Genomic DNA, 16,321 nt, shown 5'->3' with positions numbered 1-16,321 from the left:
AACTAGAGGACCCCATAACTGCTAACTGGTAGGATGTCTTGAGTCATCAAGCATCCAGAGACTGGGGTCTATGACAGAAACACCCTGCTCTATTAGTACTTTGTTGTACCTGGATTCCTCCATTGCTGAAGACAGGTTACTGGGTCAGAAGGACCCATTGGTTTGACTCACAAAGGATGACCTCAGAGGAACTCATATATGGGTTTTCAAAGGAATCCTAATGTACAGGGAAGTTCAGTTATATTAGTGCAAGACTTTTTCCTGTATCTGATTAGCAAGAATCCAAAGAGATGACCCACCCAGCACATTTAAGGCCATACGGGAGCGGTGGGGAACATCTGGCCCTTCTGTTCCTGACCTACATCTCATAGCCAGCATGGCGAAGTCACAGCTAATGGGAGTTGTAGACCAACATTTGGAAGGCCAAAGGTTCCCCAACCATGCCACATGGGCTCTGAGGAAGGCAATGACCAATGCTCCCATCCTTTCAATGTATTAATTTGTTCATTACCTCTATATCAGGATTTCTCAAATCTGCTTTCCATCCAAAACTCTTCATAAGAGCTGTTCCAATTATTCTCCCTATCTCCTGAAAAGACAAATCAACAATGAGAGATATTTGGTAGATGGAATGATGAAAGGATCCTAAAACATGAAATGGCCAAGAAGGAGGGAGGTCATAAATCACAGAATAATAGAGTTGGAAGGGGCCTATAAGGCCATCGAGTCCAACCTCCTGCTCAATACAGGAATCCAAATTAAAGCATACCCAACAGGTGGCAGCCCAGCTACCTCTTGAATGCCTCCAGTGTTGGAGAGCCCACTACCTCCCTAGGTTCCACTCCCTACGTTCCACCACTCTAACAGTTAGGATGTTTTTCCTGATGTTCAGCTGAAATCTGGCTTCCTGCAACTTAAGCCCATTATTCCGTGTCCTGCACTCTGGGACAATCAAGAAAAGATCCTGGCCCTCCTCTGTGTGGCATCCTTTCAAGTACTTGAAGAGTGCTATCATATCTCCCCTCAGTCTTCTCTTCTCAAGGCTACACTTGCCCAGTTCTTTCAGTCTCTCCTCAGAGGGCTTTGTTTCCAGGTCATCCTTACTGCCCTCCTCTGAACCTGTTCCACTTTGCATCCTTCTTGAAGTGTGATGTCCAGAACTGGATGCAGTACTCAAGATGAGGCCTAACCAGTGCCAAATAGATTTCTAGGCTAGATCAGGTGTAGCCATCCTGGTGCCCTCCACATGTTATTAGACTACAGTTCCCACCACCCCTGACCACTTGGCCATGCTGGCTAGGGCTGATGGGAGCTGTAGTTCAACAACATCTGGAAGGTATCACATTGGTACCCCTGGGCTATTATATTACAAAATTGGCAAGCCAAAACATCTTGCAGCCCAATCCTATACATGTTTTCTTTGAAGTAACTCCCAGTAAGTTCTATGGAGCTTACGCAAAAAAAGATGTTCAAGACTGAAGCCTTGAAATCGCGCCATTAATAATTACTTGGCCATTTTCAGTATATGATTATTTCATGAAATATTGTTCCAAACTGAAAGGTTCCAAGAACAGAAGTGCTTCTTCCTTGATCTCATCAACATTTGTGAAAAGTGTTCTGCTTTAAAAGGCAGAAATTGTTTTTACTTGACAACCAAGCCTCCAGAATAACAGCCTTGACATTTACCTTGGGTATTGATGATCAAACATAATTTTGCACTCCCCCGTTTTTGCCAATTAATAGAAATTCCAAAAGATGATACAGAAGATGGTCTGTTCAGCTTGTTTATAAAGATATTATTTATTATTTATTTATTTATTTATTTGTTTAATTCGATTTCTATACCGCCCGTAGCAAGCTCTCTGGGCGGTGTACAATCAATACGACATATAATTACATTTCAATTTTTAAAACAATCCTTAAAAACACAATAAACAAGCAGACATTTAGAATGCAAAATGCTAATGATTCCTATATAGCCCACTCAAGCAGTGCTATTTTTTGCTTGCACGTCTGCCATTGAGAAAACTTAATGACTACTGATTATGCATAAAGAAGAAATAAAATCCATTTCCCAGCCGTCTGCATAATTATCTGGGCTGGCAGTACACAATCAAGAAATTTAACTATTTCATCAACAGCCTGATCCGATGCCACATTTGTGTTAAAGGAGCTGCACAAAATTCGGCTGCATGTCATAAACTTTAATACAAACTAAATTGTTTTATTTATCACCAAACATCAATAGCCCCAATCAATATGTTCTGTGGTCATAATGTTTAACTGGTTATATTACTTAATCAAAAGCAATGTTTTAAACTACTAAAAAAGTGCCCCAATTTATCAGGCAGCAGGGTTTGTTTAAAAACCATATTACTTGAAATATATATTATTTTTGTAGTGGTAAGTGGGCTTGAGTGTTCCAATGAACACTGTGAGTGATGCCGTCTGGAGTCATGTACTCCCAGCAGGGTCACCCATGGGGGTAAGGTCAAAAGAGAGGAACCAGAAAAAGAACAATCCAAGAATGTCCTCAACGGCAGAACAGGCGGAGGATAACGTGTATGTTACAAGGGCTGTGAAGGCAGATGAAGGCTGCAGCAGATACAAGATTTCTAATCATCGTGGTATCCATGCCATTGGATCAAAGCCTTTTTCTGTCAAGATTCTGTGCTGATCATTGTGCCCCAATCTCCCCACATAAAACAAATTCACGCACAGGAGTCTTCCAACCAAAACAAAACAAAATAAAAGTCCCGGGGCAATTGAGGAATGGTGACTGCGGCAGGACTGTGAAATCTGGAAGCCCTTAGTCATGGACTGGCACATGGGTGGTGAATACAGATTCAGTTATTCCGGCTCAAGGACTGAGGCAGTCGATATCCACAACTGAGAAGTCCTATTCAGGATCCACTCTGCTCACACCGTATGGGGAGGGGGCTTGAAAAGGTGCCCTAAACATAGTCTGCCTCATCTCTCCCTGACTGGATTACTGCGTCCAGTGGGATCACAACATAGTGGTCGCAAAAGACAATTGAATTTTGGAACATAAAATATACTGACATTGCTGGACAATGCAGATAGTGAAAGTCCTGAACGCAGGACTGCCATCATCGCGAGGGAGTTTAGACATTTTAATATTGACACAGCAAGCACTCCAAGAAACTTGAAAAGCAGGAGTACAACTGAAGGAAGAAAAAGGAGGTTATACCTTCTTCTGGAAAGGACTGCCTGAACAAAAAACGATGAATACATGGAGTAGGCTTTGCTATTAACAATAATCTTGTGAAGCTCTTGTCAGAAGTTCCTATTGGCATTAATGAACAGCTCTCAACTCTCCAGTTAAAACTCACCAAAAAACAGCAGGCAACTTTGCAAGTGCTTATGCGCCAACATTAGGTGCTGATGAAGACATCAAGGAAATTTTTTATACCCAGCTGGACACCATCTTATCAGAGATACTTAAGGAGGATAAAATTATCCTCCCGGGCGATTTCAATGCAAGAATTGGGCATGATTTCGATTTAAGGTCAGAAACCATTGGGAAAGAAGGAGTTGGCAACAGCAACCTGAATGGAATTATTTGTTGTTGCTATGTGCCTTCAAGTCGATTAGGACTTATGGTGACCCTATGAATCAGTGACCTCCAAGAGCATCTGTCATGAACCACCCTGTTCAGATCTTGTACGTCAGGTCTGTGACTTCCTTTATGGAATTCATTCATCTCTTGTTTGGTCTTCCTCTTTTTCTACTCCCTTGTTTTTCCCAGCATTAAGCAAATCATGTCTTCTCATTATATGTTGTCCAAAGTATAACCTCAATTTCAACATTTCTACTTCTGACTAAATGTTCAGAGCATAATCTTGTTATTACAAACATGCTCTTTCACCAGAAAAACACATTTAAAACATCATGGAAGCACCCTTGGTCAAAACACTGGCATCTCCTGGATTACGTAACTGGCCATGCTAAAGATCATCATGATGTACTCACTAGGGCCATGATGAGTGCTGATGACTACTGGACATCAATTAATTCGATCCACTATGGCCATTAATACTCTTCCTCAATGTAGGCTCCAAGGAAGAAAACCAAGGTGTAATATGAACATCCACACCCTTCAAAATCCTATTAAGTGAGTTTGTTTTCAAACAATGCTTACGAAATGTCTACCTATGGAACTCCCTGAAAACGTTAGGGAACAATGGATTAAACTGAAGACTTCCATTATTGCAGCATGCAAACAAACTATTGGATACCAAACTAAGAAACATCAGGATTGGTTTGATGAGAATGATACTGAGATTGAACGTATTATCGACAAGAAAAGGAAAGCCTTCCGGATATGGCAAAATGACATTGACTATGCTGCTCAGAAGAAAATCTGTGCCAGCGCAAAGGCTGAGGTCCAAAGAAGAACTACAGAACTTAAGAACGCCTGGTGGATAAAGAAAGCTCAAGAAATCCAGCATTTTGCAAATGCTCATGATATACAGGGCTTTTTTAATGCCACAAAGGCCATCTATGGACCAACAAATTATGGTACGAATCCCTTACGTTCAATGGATGGTACCAAACTTCTTAAGGATAAAGAGTCTACTGCACTGCGTTGGAAAGAGCATTACCATGACCTCCTTAACTGTAACTCTATTGTGGCTGGTGAGGTCTTCTCGCAAATTCCACAACAACAAACTAGAGATGAGCTTGCAGTATCCCCTAATTTGGATGAAGTCAGTAAAGCCATTAATCAAATGAAGAATAACAAACCTAGTGGACCTGATGGAATTCCTGTTGAAGTCTTTGAAGAAGGTGGGGCTGAACGTACAAAACAACTTCTTAAATTCATTGAAAAGGTCTGGATGAGGGAGGAGATCCTGGAAGACTTTAGGGACACCATAATTATCACTTTTTTAAAGAAGGGTGATAGAACAGAGTGTGGGAACTATTGAGGCATCTCTTTTCTTGCTACCGCAGGTAAAATCCTTGCAAGGATCCTTGCAAATTGCCTCTTACCTATCTCAGAAGGTATTGTCCCCGAATCTCAAAATGGTTTTCAGGGGGACAGTGGACATAATCTTCACTGTACAACAGCTTCAAGAAAAATGCCAGGAGCAAAACTGACCTTTATATATACCGTTACTGATCTGATTAAGGCCTTTGATACTTTGAATCGAACAGCTCTCTGGACCATCCTTCTGAAAATTGGATGCCCTGATAAATTTGTGAATATTTTCCGACTCCTTCATGACAACATGACAGCAACAATTTTGGATAACAATGGCTTTTTCAGTTGTGGCCCCCACCCTGTGGAACTCCCTCCCAAATGATCTCCGCCATGCCACTTCCATGATGAGTTTCCGCCAGGCCTTGAAGACCTGGCTCTTCAGGCAGGGTTTTGGGGTTGGCTAGATTTTATCTTCATTGTTTTTAGATTTTTAATGTCTAGGTACTGTATGCCTATTTTGTACATCGCCCAGAGTGGCTGGACAGCCAGCCAGATGGGCAACTAATAAATTAATTAAATAAATAAATAAATTTCAGAGAGATCCATTCAGAGTCAGATCAGGAGTAAAACAGGGATGCGTCATTGCTCTGACCTTATTTGCTATTTTCATTGCTATGATTCTAAACCTTATTGAGGGGAAACTTCCTACTGGTATGGAAATCATGTATTGAACAGATGGAAAGCTTTTTAATCTCAGTAGGCTGAAAGCAAAAAGTATGGTAATTACAACCTCTGTCATAGAACTTCAATATGACGATGGTAATGTAGTGTCCACACATTCAGAGAAAGATCTTCAAACTATCCTAAATGTCTTTGCAGAAGCATATGGAAAGCTTGGGCTCTCGCTTAATATAAAAATCCCCAAAGTGCTTCATCAGCAGGTGCACACTAGTCCCTCTGTGGCACCATCAATCCAGCTTAATGATGCGACGCTGGAGAATGTTATCACTTTTCTTATCTTGGCAGCCATCTCTCTGTAAAAGATGACATCGACGCTGAATTCAACATTGTCTGAGCTCTGCAAGTGCCACATTATCCCGAATGAACAATAGAGTGCTCAAGGATTGGGATATTCGCAGGGAGACCAAAATGCTTATTTACAAAGCCATTGTGCTAACAACCTTACTGTACGCCTGTGAAACATGGACCATTTATAAACGCCACTCCCAATTTCTTGAAAGATTCCACGAATGCTGCCTCTGGAAAATTCTGCAAATTGCTTGGGAAGATAGACGGACTAATGTAAGCATTTTGGAAGAAGCAAAGACCACCAGTGTTGAAACAATGATCCTTCAACATCAACTTCGCTGGGCTAGCCATGTTGTTCGAATGCCTGATTATCGTCTTCCAAAGCAGCTACTTTACTCCCAACTTAAGGATGGAAAACCGATTATTGATGGACTGCAAAAGAGGTTTAAAGATGTTCTTAAAGATAGTCTGAAAAAATGTAACATGAGCATCGAGAACTGGAAAGGTTTGGCCCATGAGCATCCCAATTGGAGGTCAGCTATTATCAAAGGTACTATGGACTTTGAAGAAGCACGATTACAGGGCAAAAGGGACAAATGAGCTAAGTGGAAGGCACATCAAGTGAATCCTCATAGCAACTGTCTTCCATCTGGAAACCTATGTCCTCACTGTGGGAGGCTGTGTGGATCTAGGATTGGCCTCCATAGTCACTTACAGACCCACCGTTAAAGACCTTATCTAGGAAGACATTCTTAGTCATGAGTGATCACCAATGAATGAATATTCTTGCATGCATTTGCGTATGGTATTAACTGTACAGAGAAAGATTCATGTGAATGAGTTGGCAGCAATTTCCATGATTATGGCTGAATTTATTCCAGCAGCCACAATCAAAAAGCTGCTGGCTCACCCACAGATAAGAGTCACAGGGAGAAATTCAGCAGCATGAACTAACAGTAATTGTTTAAAGAAAAGTCTGGAAAGGCATTTGCAATGCAAGTTTTATGGACCATGCTATTTTAAGAGATGTTATGAAACTGAGATTCCTGGCCAATTGTTGCTCCATTTGTTTACCAAGCATTAAAGTTCTATTTTCATGCACTTAATACCCTCTTGATTTTATAATTTTTTATTTCCAACATACCTGAGAAGTAAATATTTTTGCAAGTGCTCCACTACAGCGGCAGGACACTCTGAAGCTGAAGCAACTGCTGTTCTCAATAGATTTCTCTTGAATAAGTTCAGGAGTCTTTCCCAGAAATGATCTGCCCCAAGACAAAACATTATCTTTGTGAACCCCTGAGGTGTCACAGCTCTGCTGGTTTTCTATTTGAGTTTCATCAGAAACTGTCTCTGATACTCGTTCTGTCTTCTGTTTTTTATTTTTGATACTCCTCTCTTCTTCCAATTTCCATTTTTGGGAGTCTGGATACTCCTCACACATGTTTTCTTGTTTCACCTCCTGACAATGAAGACTTCTCCAAAGGGTAACAAGATCCAGCCAATGCCTGGGAGTCTCATTTACAAGTCTTTGAATGTCATGAATTACTCTTCCTAAAATAAAAGAATGATCTTGACTTTAACACATACTTTTTAAATGGCACATAACAATAACCTGTATATTTTGAAATATTAGAATTCATTTCATGGATTGTTTTCTTAGGGGGTGGGGAGAATGCAAGACTTTCATCTCCCAATATCATGTTCCCTTCCCATATATGCAGCTCCCCAGTAGCCGTCTAACAAGCCAGCTTCCAGCTTCCTAGACCTGGCATATTTGCTGGCATGGCTAGGCCTTAAGCTAAGAGCAGGAAAGCAGCAGGGATACCTCTAGGCTGCATAATCAGCTAGAGAGCTCCTGTTCAAGGCAAACACCCAAGCAAGCTTACATTGCAATTCTATGTACGCTTACATGGGAGTTAGTCCCACTGAAATCCAATGCTACTTATTTTGGAGTAAGCACAGCTAGGACTGTGTTCTTTATTTTAAGCAGGTGCTAAACTTGTATAAAGCCCATGGCATGTTTTAGCTGTTCAGAGAACAAATGAATTTTATACTCCTGTTTTTGACTAAAGCACAGTGGGTTTTCTTACCTCTTAATTAATCAAATGCTTTCGGAAGCTATGCAATTGCTGTTTTTCAAAAGGGGGAATGTGCTCTTCAGATATCAGCTGCACTAGCACACTGAAAATGTGTTCAGGTGTGGTATAAGAGTGTATTCACCCTGATGCACTAACTCAGACTTTAGGATCTCACAAGTACACCTGTACAGATCTAAGGTTCAAAGAAAGAAAGAAAGAAAGAAAGAAAGAAAGAAAGAAAGAAAGAAAGAAAGAAAGAAAGAAAGAAAGAAAGAAAGAAAGAAAGAAAGAAAGAAAGAAAGAAAGAAAGAAAGAAAGAAAGAAAGAAAGAAAGAAAGAAAGAAAGAAAGAAAGAAAGAAAGAAAGAAAGAAAGAAAGAAAGATTCATAGCCAGAGAGATGCTGTGAGCAGTGTTCCTTTCCTTTGGCTTCCTCGGTAGCTCACACGTTGGAGACAGAGGAGGCAGTTGGTGTCTCCTTCCTGCAGCCTTCTAGAGCTGCCACCATGGCTATGCTACCTGTGGGGATGGCTTGGTGCTGCCACCTGCCTGCTGTGTGGTAGTATCAGCCACGGCTGTACCCTGTCAGGACGCTGAAGGCTACCTACTCACAGGAAAGTGAGGCACCCTGGCAAGCCTCTGGGGAATGCCCCCAAAGAGAACTCACCCAAGGTTCAGCAGCTAGTTGAGGGCATTGCAAGCCTTGCACTTGTTGACAATCTCTCTGACCTCAATGCGCTGCTAAAGAAACCCTCATATGGGACTCATGCCAATGGCTGGGATGATGCCATTAGCTCAATCAGCAATTCCGTTGAGGGAACAGGCTTGTAACTTGCTGTTCACTTGGGCCAAGTAGCAGTTGCAGCTGGATGAGAACCTGTATGCCAAACTGAACCTGCCCAACAAACGTGCACTCTTTGGGGAAAGTTGTGTGTGAAAGCTCCAAAGCACTGCTCGGCAGGCACATCAGCTTCACAAGTAATTTGCTTGAGGCTGCTGGGCTGAGCAAACAGCCAGCCTGTTGTTGCCTTCCATTTAACAAAGAGCTGCTGCAGCCACAGAGCCTTGGACTGCCTTCAAGTTGATCCCGACTTATGGCGACCCTATGAATAGGGTTTTCATGGTAAGCAGTATTCAGAGGGGGTTTACCATTGCCTCCCTCTGAGGCTGAGAGGCAGAGACTGGCCCAAGGTCACGCAGTGAGCTTCATGGCTGTGTGGGGATTCGAACCCTGGTCTCCCAGGTCATAGTCCAACAGAACAACTGCAAATTTGCATTATTTGTCAGGCCTTTGATGAGTAAGAGGCCTAGTCCACAGAATGTATCAAACTGATAGTTTTAAGTGATTTTAATACTGATTGGTGTATTTATTTTCTCTCTTTAACCTGCCCTGAGATCTTCAGGACTGAGGGTAAGGGCCAGTCTGTATCTGTATTCGATTTGAAATTGTTTTTACATACTACTTTTATTTTTAATTTTTGACATATGGTAGTGTTTTTAATTGTTTTTTAATTGTTATATTTGTTTTATTCATGAAATTGTGTAATTGTTTTTATTTTGAAATTACTTTGATAGATTATGGGAAGCAATTCATAGATGGAATTAAGTAAATAAATAATAAAAATAAAATAGCTGAGCAGAGATTTGAACCAGTGTTTACCACATTCAACCCAACACTGCCCTGCACTGACTCTTTTAACAGAGAGAGAGGGAGAGGGAGAGAGAGGGAGAGAGAGAGGCAGCTATAGGGTAGGCCTTCTCACCACAGAAGGCTACAAGAGAAAGGCCTGCACTAGCCAACTAACAATACTACAGTAAATATATATATATATATATATACCTTTATTTCTAGAGATGGAAAGTGGAGGATATTTATTCATCAGCAAAAACAACCGCTCAGCAGACTTCAGCTTCTTCAGCATGCTGAACGCAGCACTGGTGGTAAAGAAAACTTTTCCCGATACGTATTCCACCTTGACAAAGAATGTACATTGATGATATAGGAAGTCGGAAAACTACATTGCCCAGAACTGATTTATTTATTATGATTCAGTTAGTTGATTTATATCTCACTTCTGTACTTTAGTCCTCAAAGCAACTCACAAAACAAAAACCATACATTCAAAACAAAAGAAAAACCTAGCTCAGCTGGAGCAGAACCTGATGTTGGCTGCATATATGCTATACATTTAATGCCTGTTTCTTCCCCCAAAGAATTGTGGGAACTATAGTTTACCCTTCCCAGAGCTACAATTCCCAGCACCCTTAAGAAACTACAGTTCTCAGGGTTCTTTGGGGGAAGTCATGAGTTTTCAATTTATGGTGTGTCTTTGCCCGCCTCCCTCTCTCTCACAACCCTTCTCAGAAGGCAGTTGGTGGGAAATATCCCGGTGGTGATGGAGGGGACAGTCTGGCAGGAGCAGGTGATGGTGCTGTCAAACTTAAGCCTGTCCATCGGCATCATGTCACACCACACCAAAGACACAGGGTCACATTAAGAGCAAAAAGCTAATAGGAAAACACATAGCCACAGGATATTGAAAAAAAGAGCGACACTCAAAGCTTATGATACACAATACGGCAGGCCATTCTCAGGGACAAGTAGTAAATTGGATACTGACTGGTTATCATGTGTAGCACTTAAAATCTTCTTAATATGATAGAGCACTAGCCAGATATAAATAGATTTCTGGATATATTCTTCAAGTGTGATATTCACTGTAACAACGGTGGTCATAATGATCTGATTTGGATGATCTTTCAAATTGTTCATGGTTTGTGAAGCTGGGGATGAACATCAGGACCAAGTACTCCTCTCCAGCCCCTCAACTTGTGCAATGCTTCAGAATGGAAATTTCTGGCTTATATTAAGCCTCAGTTCCCAGTTACGTCCAAACCAAGCAACTCTGTTCTGGCTTTATTTATTTATTAAAGTATTTATAAGCCACACTTTTCAATAAAGGTACATCAAGGCAGCTTATGACTTACAAAGACACTATAAAATTAAAAATCAATAAACAATAATTACTACCAAATAATAATAATTATTAGACCATATATAATGGTATATATGCTATAATATATAATACCAATTTATGCCAGTTTACAAGCCAGGAGAGGGGCAGGGCTGGCGCCAGAGGGCAGCCAGGTCAGGCCCTGGCCAAGGGTCCCTGCGGCCCCCTCTTTAAGGTGGGAGGGTAGCGTTCCCATTCCATGATCTGTGGAAGCAGCAGGTCCTGACCCTGCTCCGGATCTCAGAGAGGGAGCTCCCAGGCACCCCCCATATAATGTGGGCTTCAATAAGCCCCCACACACGCCCCATCTACCTCTCCCATCCCCGGAAATGCTGTGCACACTCTGCAGGCATGCCTGCCATCAGCTAAGATGGTGGCAGGGGCTTCCCTAAGGGGCCATCTTGGTTGATGGCAGGCATGCGCACTACAGTGCACATCATTCATATGACATGAGATGAGGTAGGTGGGACGCGCGGGCATGCACCACAGGCCTGGGGAGGGATTAGAAAGGAGCAATTCATAATCTATGGTTTATAAAGCATCAAATGATTATCCAAACCAGGACATGGTGTGGCAATCTCCAAATTTTTGGAGCATAAATGGGGAAACCTGTGGCTCTCCAGAGGTTGTTGGACTCCAAACACCATCAGCCTCAGCTAGCCTGCCCAATGGTTAGGGATGATAGGAGCTGGAGTCCAGCAACATTCAGAAGGCCACAGGTTTCCCCACCTCTGGACTAGAACATTATTCTCTCCCCCCCCCAATACTCTCCAGCAAGAGTTTATTTTATAAAGATTTTGTTTTGCATTATTGTTTGCTGTTGTTTAAATTTTTGGGAATCTCTGAATGATTTTAACATATCTTTTACTAACACAACTAAATTGTGCCAACAACCTTCCCCCCCCAAGGGATGATGGGTACTATTTCTGCTGTGCTATCCCTGCCTGAGCAAACCACAATAGATTCTCTGAAGGTGTTCCTCTCTATCCAAATAGAACACAAGGGGTTTGTACAACAGGAGGCAGCAGTCTACTGCAGTTTTTCGCTCCAATGGAGTAATTTCTTACTGGTTCAAGCACCCATGGGCACACAGCATGATGTATAAATATTGTCTCCAGAGGCAGTATGCCTCTCAATACTAGTTGTTGGGGAACAACATGTGCTACTAGCTGCACTGGCTAAATGAATCCTGTCCTTTGCTGCTCATGAGCAACAGTGGGAGAGGGCTATTGCCTTCCTGCCCTCTTTGTGAACTTTTCAGAGGCTTCCGAAAGGCCACTGGAGGAAACAGAATGCTGGACTAGACACTTCATTTGACAGCAAAAGGCGGTAGCAGCAGATTTCCGCCACCCCGCTCCATTATTCAGCAGAACATCCCCTCCATAACGAGGTAACTCCAGCCAAGGAATTTGAATCTGTCATACAATTGTTACAGATGCAAGATCTTCCTCAGTCCTACAGTCAGCTCTGGAAAGTGTGCAGTAGCCACACAGAATGTTTGTCTTCTCTCTTCACAACTCAAAGGGGGGGGGGGCAGGGACTTCCAAGGCAGTGATGAAACGTGAATTCCAGTTGCGACTGGGCTATGGGCCATGGCCATATGCAGTCTTGAAAATTAAGACTGCAATCCTCTTCATACCACTGAACACAGCGGGCCTTTCTTCCGAGTAAACATGCAGACGATTGGGCTTCAAGGATGATTTCCTGGAGAGGCCATACAGACAAGCAACCGGCCGCAAGGTTAACTCGGATAATTTGTTTGTCTGTATGGTGCTTCCACGCATAAGGAGTCTTTCACCATCTGTCCTCTGCTAATGCTTCGGTAGTCTGAACAGCCTCTCCCCCGCAAGGGCACATCGCTAATTCTTTACTAGCCGAACCTTCCGCGGCCCAGTAACTACGGAGCCGCTCACCTGCGCGGCGTCCAGCCGAGTCTGCACCTCCCTCACCAGGAACGGCTCCATCCCGCGTCCCGCCGTGCAAAAATAGCGGGCGGAGAGTCCTGCGCGGTGGCTGGAGGCCCCATTTTGCGGCGCTCGCGGCCCTCGCTCCTCAGCCATCGCGGTCCCACCGCCGGGAGCTAAACGGCCAAGAGGCCGCCTATCACAAGCCGCTCTCTGCTTCTCTTCCTCCTCCACGGGAGAGGTTGCCTCCTACAGGCCACACACAGATAAGGGAGGAGCAAGCGGGAATCCGTTCGTTTGCCTGGCCGCTTCGTTTGGGTGCGGGAAGAAATACATTCCTTGGGTTTCAGGCAGCGCCCCTCACATCCCTTCGTCATTGCCCCCTCATAAAATGCACCTGTACCGCCATATTTTTTCTTCTTTACGGAGCGAGACTTGGACGACGCTGAAGTTGGTTCCTAGTTCCCAGTTCCCAGTTCCTTATTTGTGTGAAATTTCAGTCACTAACAAAGAAGAAAAGTTGACAGCTACAGCAACGTCAAGCCAAATTTAAAATGCCCCTGAACCCCAAAATAAATAATGGGGTACCCTGTATGATATATCGCTGTAATCAGGAGACTCTCCCCGTCAAGACTGACAATAAATTTATACAATCAAAATCATCAGGATTCCGATATTATCATAAATACATAATGATGTCATAAAATCATAAATCATAAGTAACTGGGGGTACACACCCCAAAATCTGCTCTGGGCCAGGCCAAATCATACACCCCAGGAAAGGGGAGGGTGTCCCCTACCAGATGTCACTGCGTCCCGCCTGGCCCAGAGCCTCTGCTGGGTGCAGGGCACATGGGAGGGCATCTATCCAAAATCAATCTGGACAAAAACTTACAGGAAAAAATAAGTAACTGGGGGTACACGTCCCAAAATCTGCTCTAGGCCAGGACAAATCATATACCACAGGAAAGGGGAGAGTGTCCCCTACGAGATGCCACTGAGTCCCGTCCAGCCCAGAGCTTCTGCTGGGCACCAGTCACTCACCAGGGCATCTATGCAAAACCAAAGCAGACAAAAACATGCAGGAAAAAATAAGTAACTGGGGGTACATGCCCCAAAATCTGCTCTGGGCCAGGACAAATCATATACCCCCGGAAAGGGGAGGGTGTCCCCTACGAGATGCCACTGAGTCCCATCCGGCCCAGAGCTTCTGCTGGGCACCAGACACTCACGAGGGCATCTATGCAAAATCAAACTGGACAAAAACTTACAGGAAAAAATAAGTAACTGGGGGTACACGCCCCAAAATCTGCTGTGGGCCAGGACAAATCATGTACCACAGGAAAGGGGAGGGTGTCCCCTATGAGATGCCACTGAGTCCCCTCTGGCCCAGAGCTTCTGCTGGGCACCAGACACTCACGAGGGCACTGAACCAGAGGAAGCATAAAGGTTGCTGCCACAATTATTCTGTCAACTGTGTACACCAAGTGTGGGGAACCTTTTGCCCTCCAGATATTGTGAAGTAACATTCCCATCTTCCTCGGCCATCGGCCATGGTTGCTTGGGCTGATAGAAGTTGTAGTTCAGCAGCATATGGAGGACCAAAGGTTTGCCGCACTGGGTGTTCACCGAAAGATTGCTAACACATACAATAATGATAATAGTGCAAATCATAAAGGCAAGACAGAAACTGCGTTTTAGTTGTATACTGTTTACAAACCATCTTTCATTGTTATATCTAGTATTCCTCTTATTTCATCTTAAAAACAGCTTGGATGCAGCCAATACACTGCAAGCTTCACTGAATTCGTGGCTGGAGCCATCTTCATCTCCGTGTTTTGTACATTTTCAAAACTACAGTTCTGATGAAACATTAACTCAGGATTATAAAGTGCATGGTATTGCCACACCTGAACAAACCACAAGGTAAAAATCTCTACCTATTCTGGAATTAAATTAATATTTTAACAAAATGCTTTCTGTGATCATTATAACTAAAATATTTTTTATCACTTACAGTGTAAAAGTGAGAAAGTGCAGTGGAACACGTACCGTGAGTAGGAGGACTTTTATTAATGGAGACCCATGCTTCCTGCTCATCACACTGGCAATGAAGACAAAACCAACATATAAGGAACAATTTGATCCTCGTAACTTTCCAGCACAGATTAGTGTTAATGACATTAGGTAAGTGTACTTTATGACTTTCAATTCTTTCCTGCCAACCTTCAAGTTGAAGATGCCAAAGGGGACATACAAGTTCAAATTAATACTAAAATAATGCACAACAATGTACAAATAGAAGAAGATGCTGTTAGTCTTTATTTTGGCATCTCCAACTTTGAGAGCAAACCTAAGGTACCAGGCACTATAAATCACGTTATGAAATGTTCAGTAAGCACACATGTATACAGTTCCAACATGCAACCTTGACACCCCTTTTACAATCTTTTATCATTGCCACTTGAATGCATTCCAGAATTTGGGCACCCAACAGTTAGCCAGGAAAGCGAAGATAAACCCAGTGTTCATTTAATTGTGTGAAGAGGAAATTAGCATAGTTATATCTGAACATATGTTAATTGACAGACACAGAACTTAATAGTGTTGTACACACCCTTAATTGGGGGTGTGAGAGACTTCCAGGGGTTCCTGCACTTACCCTTGGTTTGTTTTCCTTTGAATGAAGGTCAGTGGAGACTGTGCTGTCTTTAGGAGATATGGCTTTATTTACCATAATATTGAAAGACTCACAGCATTAACAACCCAAAATATCTTGCTACCACATTAGGTGTCTTGGGGAGTCCCACAAAGCCATTGCCTTGGGATTCAGTGTATAGAACAGGACAAGCCTTTGTGTCTCTCCAGTTCTCCAGTACAGTTCAGACTAAAACAAAAATCTACCTCCAGGGGGGGTGAGAACACTCATCTGTCACAGTCCATATAGTAAAAGTACCGCTGTCAACTACATCTGTAGACACGTACATCGACCACTCAACAGTCCCATTAACTCACAATGAGAGTGGTTTGGCCAAAACAATTAACTTACTTACTTACTTATTTATTTATTACATTTATATACCGCCCCATAGCTGAAGCAACTAAAAACATTAAAAGCAAATATACAAATTTAAAACGGAATTGGTGTAACCTGTTCAGCTTCTGTATCTCTAATACAAACTGCATCACTATAGATTCAACATCATAGACTGAAGGGGAAAAAATACATAATCTGCACCAAGAATAGTATACTAACAAGAGACAAATTTTATAGACTTAAAATAAAGCATACAGGCTACCAGTTTTAAAAAGCATGCACGGAAACCCATAGAAACTCTAGGCTGCAGTCA

General features: G+C 42.7%; 1 protein-coding gene across 2 annotated transcripts in view; it reads right to left on the bottom strand.

Moving 5' to 3' along the window:
- The window catches only part of THUMPD2 (THUMP domain containing 2), a 30,952-nt gene extending 17,593 nt beyond the window's left edge, over positions 1 to 13,359 (bottom strand). Inside the window, exons 1-4 of one of the 2 annotated variants that reach the window (XR_009762431.1) lie at positions 12,981 to 13,359; positions 9,894 to 10,026; positions 7,119 to 7,528; positions 512 to 589 (exon numbers count right to left, since the gene is read on the bottom strand). Coding sequence is in view for 1 of the 2 variants with exons in the window: in XM_061625558.1 (XP_061481542.1) it covers positions 512 to 589; positions 7,119 to 7,528; positions 9,894 to 10,026; positions 12,981 to 13,127 (768 nt within the window). In the remaining variant the exon portion in view is untranslated. The remainder of the gene's footprint in view (positions 1 to 511; positions 590 to 7,118; positions 7,529 to 9,893; positions 10,027 to 12,980) is intronic. The other variant, XM_061625558.1, reaches the window with a different exon arrangement.
- Between the last annotated feature and the right edge of the window lie 2,962 nt (positions 13,360 to 16,321).

The sequence above is a fragment of the Rhineura floridana genome, chromosome 4 (assembly GCF_030035675.1).
Source record: "Rhineura floridana isolate rRhiFlo1 chromosome 4, rRhiFlo1.hap2, whole genome shotgun sequence".
Lineage (NCBI taxonomy): Eukaryota > Metazoa > Chordata > Lepidosauria > Squamata > Rhineuridae > Rhineura > Rhineura floridana.
Note: the sequence above shows the minus strand (reverse complement) of the source record. Positions and strands in the feature narration are given on the sequence as shown.